An 8123-nucleotide genomic window follows, 5' to 3' on the forward strand; every position below is an offset into this window, starting at 1 on the left:
GTTTAGTCGAATCTCTTATTGATTGATTGAAGTGCTTCTTTACCTTAATAGAAGGACTTTTTGAAAAGTTTTTAGTAATAGCAAGGACACAACATTACCCAAGGAACATGTTGATGCATTTAGTTATTGAAACAATCAACAATGATAAAAAAAAATATAAAGACAAAAAATTAACAGTAAAATATGCTTGGCTACAACCAATAAAGTAGAATTAACTCCTCAAATTAAGTCGATAGTCAACAAGCTTAATAAATTCCATCTTTATATGAGAAGTAAAGCATGTAACAATTAAGGATCAAATGGTATTTTATTTCAATGCTCTGGAAGTCATAAGAACTACTAAGCTTCGTAAACATGATATTATCATTGTACAAACAACTCGTCTAGCCACATGAAAATTTAGTGCTTATAGAAACATTGCCATTTCCAAATCTCTGTCTTCACTCTTAACGCTGAATACAAGTTATTTTCTTAGTAGGATCAAGTAAACCATTCTAGCACCTTTGTCACAACAGTGAAACTAACTACGTGCCTAAATAACAGCTGACAATTGTATAAATGAATTCATAAGGATGCAAGATTGCGAGCTTGTGGCACTGCTACATTAATTTGGAAAGGATTTGCTCTGCAGAAACTAACTAGGTTCATAAATAACAGTTGACAAGAATCATTGACAACAAAAATCATCAATGATTTCAAGCATGAATGACCAAATCAACAGAGGAGAGAATCTTATTGGTAGTCCTTCTTAAAGGCGTTTGCGCTTGAGCTTGAGCGTGGGATCGTTGGTGGGTCCATGACTGCTGCCACTAGAACTAGGGTCCATTCCACCTCCATTGAGTCCTTCTCTGTCACTGCTTCTCGGACACTTGGTAGAAGCTCTGGGATTTCTATGAGACTCTGGCACTGCCCCAGCCGAAGGTCTTTTAGGTTTGTAAGTTCATTGATGCCAGCAGGTATGCTTAGAAAATTGTTTCTATTTAGATCTAATTTCTTCAATGAGATTAAGGAGAAAATATCCATGGGGATTGCTCCTTCTATTAGTTTGCAGTCACTTAGGTCTAAATTTGTGAAGGACCTGAAATTAGAAAAACCAGAAGGCAAGCGCAAACTGATCCCATTTGAGCTGTTTCTATGCAATAACCAGAACGAAAACAGCGAGCCCAATGAGGTAGGTGCTAATATTTTACATCCTGGATATATCAACACTTGGAGGTTTCTCAAAAGAACAATTGAGTCAGGTGGTTGTGTTATAGTAGTTCCATCTGCATGGAGCTGTGCTAGGCATTGCAGGCACCCGATGTTCCTTGGCAAATTGTTTAATTGTGAACAACCAGAGACAATAAGTTTTTCAAGAGATGTCAAATTAGACATGCCGTTTGAAAGACTCACAAGGTTTTTGCATTTCCTCAGATTCAATAAAATGAGGCCTTTTAGACGTTCAATTGACGAGGGTAGCACTTCGATAGGTGTCCCATCTAAAAGAAGCTCTTTCAAATTGTCCATATTCTCCATCATTTCTGGAAAACTTTCAAGTTTTGAACAGCCAGAAAGAAAGAGATATTCAAGGGATTTCAACTTACAAATACTTGTGGGAAGACTCTTAAGATTTTTGCACCATTTCAGATCCAATAAAACAAGTCCAGTGAGATGCCCAATTGAGGAGGGAAGTTCCTCAATAGCAGTTGAAGCTAAATAAAGCTCCAATAAATTTTCCATGTTACCTTGAATATTTGGAAACTTCTTGAGCCCTGAGCAGCCAGAGAAATTAAGAATTTGAAGCACTTTCATGTCGATGATGCTCGGAAAACAAACAAGCTTTTTGCAGTTTTTCAAATTCAATAAAATAAGCTTGTTCAGCTTTCCAATAGATGGGTGAACCTCAAGCAAACTTGAACAACCATCAAGAATTAGTTTCTCCAGATTGGGTGCACTAATTGAGATGTCTGGAATTTCAATGAGGTGTTGAGAGCAACTCAGTCTGATAGTATTTAACTTTTCAAGAAGCTGCAAGAGAAAAAAATAAAATAAAATAAGCTTTCATGGACTTTGGAGATTAACTAAAGAAGAAACATGAATAAATTATCAATAATCATACCATGTCATTTTCCCAGAGTTGTTATAAGCTGCTATAACACATGTCAAGTTCTACAAGGTCCTCCGCATAAAAACTTGATGGCAAATATTCCAAAGGATATCCATGCCAGTAGAGATATCTTAGCTCATAAGAAGGGAATTCAAAGTCTTTGGACAACTTTACTTTATAATCATCCCTCATAGAAGTAGATTCACGATCCAAAATGATTTTGAGCAACCTAAGATTCTTCATCATCACAAAGGATTCGGTAGTAATGTGTATCCACTTTGGTATAGACAAGTCAAAGAGTATGCCTTTAAATGCCTCCGTTCCCTAACAAATAAGAGTAGACAACAAGTGAAGAGCAAAATACATAGAAGTAAAGTACTATTTGTAACTTAAACAAATATGATATTATTGAAGTTTATGTATTCCAAATATCATTCAAGTTTGAAAGTAAGTTCATTTACATATTGGTCTTACCATTTTTCTTGTCAATACATGACTTATAACATCAGGATAACACAATCTACTCCATTTTCCAGGGTCTTCAGGAAATTCTTGTCTAACAATATCACGTCCCAAATGTCGTAACAAATCATGCATCCATATGTTGTTGTCTCTAATACTTATGAGGCACTTATCACTAAGGACACGTATTCCACTCTTTGCAAAGAAGTTGCAAGCATCTAGGATTCTTGTAACAAAATCTTTGTCTTCTCCATTAAAGAAGCAAGCGACATCTAGGAATATTTGCTTTTGTGTGCAATCTAACTCATCATAACTTCTCTTAAGCACATGTTGAATTTTTTGGTTAGGTTCTCGTTCCATTTTATGCAATTCACTTTCCCATTGACTTATTGTCTTGCCATATAGAAAACAACCCAAAACTTTAAGACCTAACGGAAGTCCATTAACATAATGTACCACAGAGTTTGAAAGTTTTTCATAATCTTCTTTGGGATGGTTTTGTTTAAAAGCATTCCAACTAAAGAGTTCAGTAGCTTGCTTGTGATCTAATTTCTTAGCCTCAAATAATGCATCCATTTCATGCACCTCTAATAGATGTTTATCTCTAGTTGTTACAATAATTCTACTTCCTAGACCAAACCAATTATGATCACCAGCTAAGGCTTCCAGTTGGTTCAAATCATCAACATCATCAAGCACAAGAAGGACCTTTTTAAAGCAGAGCCTGTCTTTTATCATACGGATCCCTTCATCAACATTGCTTATAAAATTCTTCCTTCTTGGTAAGATATCATTAAGGAGCTGTTTTTGCAAAGGAAGTAGGCCCCGACTTTTGGAATCCTCTCTAACATTAGCAAGAAAGCTAGTAATCATGAATTGTGCAGCAAATCGATTATATAAAACTTTGGCAATGGTTGTCTTACCAATTCCTCCAAATCCATAGATCCCAACCATGCAAACATCATTTGATAATGGGTTTATCATCTGTGGAAAAATTTCTTCCATTTTTTGTAAATGATAATCCATCCCAATGAGCTTTTTGTCAACATGTAAGAGTTTTTGGCTAAATCTCATCAAAATAACATGATTGATATCCTTAATATAATTTGCCTCAGACCTGCCACCAATAAGGCACATACATGGGTGAGCCAACAAACTAACAAATAGTAGAAATCATAAAGTAAACTTGATTATGTTGGGTTTCATATAAAATCTTGAATTATGGGCAAATAGAGTATGTTAAGGGGATAAGGATTAATTAGATAGATCATTCAAGCACTAGTAGAACACCATAAAAAAGAGGCCTTCTAAATGTTATCCTTTATTCATCTTTCCCACCTTCATCCATATTGGATAATTACTCACCTTCCTTCTTAGATCGATGATGTTGGCCTTTATTTGAAAGTTTACCCAGTTATTTTCATAAGCTTCTTTTTAATTAGGATCAGTCCTAAAATGGCATTTGATCTATCTGAAAACACTAAAAAAAAATATATATCAAGAATAGTTGTTTGCATATACCAACATATTAACCTAATAAAAGAATGGAAAGAAACAAGAAATCAATTAAATTTTAGTAGAAGGAAAAGAAGACAACATTATTTTGGATTTGAAACAATTAATGTTAATCAAAGCAATATAAAACCACGAAATGAGACAATGTTGAAGAAAATAAATCAATATTAAATGTGCAAAATCTTAAGAAAGAAATAAATGGTGAAGGAAAAATAAATAATTTACTCAAAATCAACTTATTACCATTCATAAAGTTGATTACAATAAAGCCTTGCTTCCGACAATTATCAAAGATTACCAAAGCAATAAAAGTAATGTGTCTTGCTTAATCACACATACAATTCCAAATATAACATCATCATTTTCATGTATAACTACAAAAATCTCCATTCCTCCACAACAAAATGGAAATTTAAAGTTTTTTCTTTTTTTGTGTGTGAACAAAATAAACAAGGGGTTTCCTTTTCACATTACAAGGATAAAGACAAAGTTTGAAAGACTTTATTTTGAATAAAACAAAAGGACAAATGACATTTTAAAAGTATCAAATATTAAAGTCTCACAAATAAACTTTTGCCTTCCATCTTGAGTCTCAACCACATGACTTCAAGTCTTAATACCTTTAATATGCAACTCATATTTTGAAAGAGTAATGATGTATTATTTATAAAAAAAACACCCTTCCAAATCGAATCTTTGATGAGAAAAAATGTCATATTTGTCCTCTATATTTCAATTAGTCACATGCCTAACCATCATTTTTCCTAGAATATATTTGGAGAAATGATTAAGAAAATGTATGATTTTTTTCTATTTTAATGATGAAAATGCACTACATACTATTTCAGTTACCAATACTTGATATAATTATCTAACAACTCTGGTTTGCTAGGTTGCTTTACTATTTTGATGCAAAGGTCCTAAATTTGTATATTAAATGGTCGCTTAATTGGGAAGAACCATTTCAAATTCATAACTGCCACATGACAAATTTGATCAAAAGGAGACATAAGATTTTGACTTGTTAGGATAAGATGCATATACATATGCCAATTTTAACTTTTAATAGATTTCTATTTTATCAATATGTATAAAAAAATTGAGGATACTTGCAAGAGATTATGTGGAACAAGCTATATTTACCCTTTATGTACATGCCATCCAGAAAGATAGCCCACTTCCCTCAAAGCTCCTCTCCACCTCTGTATCTTCTCGTCAAAACCTTTTCTTTCATGATTGGCCATCCATTCTCCGTAACTACCCCTCTGATTTCGCACATGGGAAGGATCGACATGATGGAAAACTGGGAAAACAATTTTTCCCATTTCTTTCCTGCACTTCATAATCTTGACCAGTTCATCTAAACACCAGCTAGAACGGACATAGTTGTCTGAGAGAATTACAAGAACCAACCTTGACTTCTCAATAGCGTGCAAAAGACCCAATGCAATATCTCCTCCCCTTAGATCATCGATTCTAAAGGTACGAATCCCTTTTCAATGCAAAGCTGCATAGAGATGATCTATGAAATTGTGTCTGGCATCTTCATCCCAAAAGCTCAAGAAAACTTCATATTCTGATGGACCAATAGAAGAAGAAGAAGACACCCTTTGACGATCCATCCCAACGAGGTTCTTCTCAACATGTAAGAGTTCCTGATTTAAACTCTTCCAAATAACAGAAGTAATCTCCTCAATAACATGTGCCTCAGGCCTGTAAGTGGTAAAGCATGAGACATGTGTTGTGAGTCAACAGTTTCAAATGCTAGCAAACATGAAGAACATTGGATTATGCTTTTAACTTTATTTAGAAAACCAGAATTATGGGCAAATATAATGTGTTGAAGGGATAAGGTCGAATTACTTGGTTCACATGATCTACTGTTTTCATTATGCCAAAGTATACATTAACGATGGAAACTGTTGTCCTTTAATCATCATTTCTGACCACCATCCCACACAAGAAGGGCAATCCCCTCCCTTCTTAGATGATATTAGCCTTTATTTGAAACTTAGATGATATTAGCCTTTATTTTATCATGTCTATCATAAGATGGTATTTGTAAGTATCATAAAAATACTAAAAAAAAAAAAAAAAAAAATCAAAGACCAGTTGTTTGCACATACCAACAGATCAACTCCACAAAGAAACAAACATATCATCATCATCATTTTCATGTGCAACCACAACTTTGTTTTTTCTAAAGTTTCAATAACAAACCTGTAATAACCGAGTATTTTAAGCCATTTGGGAATTGAGAGTTTGGAAATTTCCTAGTAAAAAAGTGGTTGAAAAGTTAAGAAGGCAAAATTAAGAACATATATCCTATTTGGATTAGTAAATTGGAAGAACTTTAGTTGTCAAATAAGTGAGTTGAATTTGTATCATGCCAATTTTACTATAGAATTTTTTTTTTTTGGAAAATTGGGTAAGTCTTATCGGTTACTAGAATTAATAATTTTAGTTTTGAAAATTTATTATAGTGAAAAAAATAAAAGAAAATATGAGATTGAAAATTTGAATATTAGAAATTGAGTTTTATTGAAAAATGAGAAATATAGTTTATAAGAAAATGTAATACTTGCAAGTAGATGATAAAAATAAATAAATAAAAAATAAAAATTTGATTTTGGAAACATTGAAATCTATAGTTAGAGGATTTTTTAAAAATAAATAAATAAATAAAAAATAATAAAAGGAAGGGGAAATAATTAAAGAAAGAAAAAGAAAAAAGGAGGATTAAAAGTGGCTGAAAGCCACTGCCTAAGAACAAATAAATTTAAAAAAAGAAAACAAAAAGGGGATTGAAGTAGCATGAAAGCTACCGGAGGATAGGGTTAGAAAGGGAAAAAAAAATGTGAAAAGAGGAGAAACAGGAGCTATAGAAAGACGGCATTCTGCTCTGTTTCATGTGAAATTTTAGGAGAACGGTCTTTTTGTTGTGAGGAACATCCCTATGGAGTTCAATTTCAGTTTTAAAGGTTAGATTTTTTCGGTTTGTTGACTTTTAAAGACAAGGTAACAATGCTGATACTAACTTTTAATGGATGCTTGGATAAAAAAAAAGGTTATATTTACCGATTCTTTAACCACCATCCGGTGATACCCGCCACCATGGTCAACGCTGCCCTCCACCTCTCTATCTTCCTCCTTCCCTCCTCATGATCGGCTAAAGCTTCTCCAAAACTCTGAATATGTCCTCGCACATGCAATGGTTCCACGTGGTAGAAAATCGGAAGAACTAATTTTCCCATTTTCTCCCTGCAATCCATGATCTTCGTCAGTTCTTCCAAACACCACCTAGAACGGGCATAGTTTTCCGACAGAATTATGAGGCAAATCCTTGACCCTTCAATAGCTTTTAAAAGTTCTGCTGCAATCTCTTCTCCTCTTGGAAGCTCTTCATCATCCCTAAAGGTACGAATCCCTTTCCGACTCAAAGTTCTGTAGAGATGATCTGTAAAATTATGGCTGGTATCTTCACCCATGAATCTCAAGAAAACATCGTAATTCCATCCACGAATAGAAAGGGAAGATGAAGAAGAAGACGCCCTTTGACTTTGAGGATTTGCAAAAGCCATCCGCTCCTACTATGAGGACTCACTTTAACTCAGCTTAAATACATGCAATTTCTTCATAAAAAGTGAAAAGAAATTGCAGGAGAACACAGGTTGGTGGAAAGACAGAGATGGAATCTCCCTTGCAAGGTGGGGGTTGTGCGTGCTACAAATCTTGTCAAAGGTCTCTACTGGATCCGGACTCTTTTCAATTGTTTACAAATTAGTCTCCATATATAAAAAATAAAAATGGATTTCAATATTTTTAATTATTATTTTATTTTAAATGTAAGAAGGAGGTTTGACACGTCCAACCATCCACCCATCCACCCACACATGTGATGCCCACAATGGACTCTTTTATTTTAAATAATTAAAGAAGGAGGTTTAATTATTATTTTATTATTTCAAGTCTTTCCTAACATATGAACACTCATGGGATTTAAATAGTAATGAGGGCATCACCACCATGATGCCAAGAAATTTCATTAAGGGAAATTGAC

The 8123-nt window shown here is 33.8% G+C and overlaps 3 protein-coding genes across 3 annotated transcripts; all 3 read right to left on the reverse strand.

Moving 5' to 3' along the window:
- Nucleotides 1-732: 732 nt before the first annotated feature.
- LOC117905630 (disease resistance protein RPV1-like) lies at nt 733-2391 on the reverse strand. The gene is made up of 2 exons (XM_034818510.1): nt 2099-2391; nt 733-2007 (listed from the first exon to the last, which is right to left on the reverse strand). The coding sequence occupies exons 1-2, from the start codon at nt 2099-2101 to the stop codon at nt 733-735; spliced, it is 1278 nt and encodes a 425-aa protein (XP_034674401.1). The 5' UTR covers nt 2102-2391.
- On the reverse strand, nt 2120-3614 carry LOC117905631 (disease resistance protein RUN1-like). Its single transcript, XM_034818511.1, has 2 exons — nt 2561-3614; nt 2120-2410 (listed from the first exon to the last, which is right to left on the reverse strand). Exons 1-2 carry the CDS (start codon nt 3572-3574, stop codon nt 2120-2122), a joined length of 1305 nt encoding a protein of 434 aa, XP_034674402.1. The 5' UTR covers nt 3575-3614.
- A 1945-nt stretch (nt 3615-5559) lies between these two features.
- On the reverse strand, nt 5560-7644 carry LOC117905632 (disease resistance protein RPV1-like). The gene is made up of 2 exons (XM_034818513.1): nt 7142-7644; nt 5560-5776 (listed from the first exon to the last, which is right to left on the reverse strand). The coding sequence occupies exons 1-2, from the start codon at nt 7642-7644 to the stop codon at nt 5560-5562; spliced, it is 720 nt and encodes a 239-aa protein (XP_034674404.1).
- Nucleotides 7645-8123: the final 479 nt, after the last annotated feature.

The sequence above is a fragment of the Vitis riparia genome, chromosome 18 (assembly GCF_004353265.1).
Source record: "Vitis riparia cultivar Riparia Gloire de Montpellier isolate 1030 chromosome 18, EGFV_Vit.rip_1.0, whole genome shotgun sequence".
Classification (NCBI taxonomy): domain Eukaryota; kingdom Viridiplantae; phylum Streptophyta; class Magnoliopsida; order Vitales; family Vitaceae; genus Vitis; species Vitis riparia.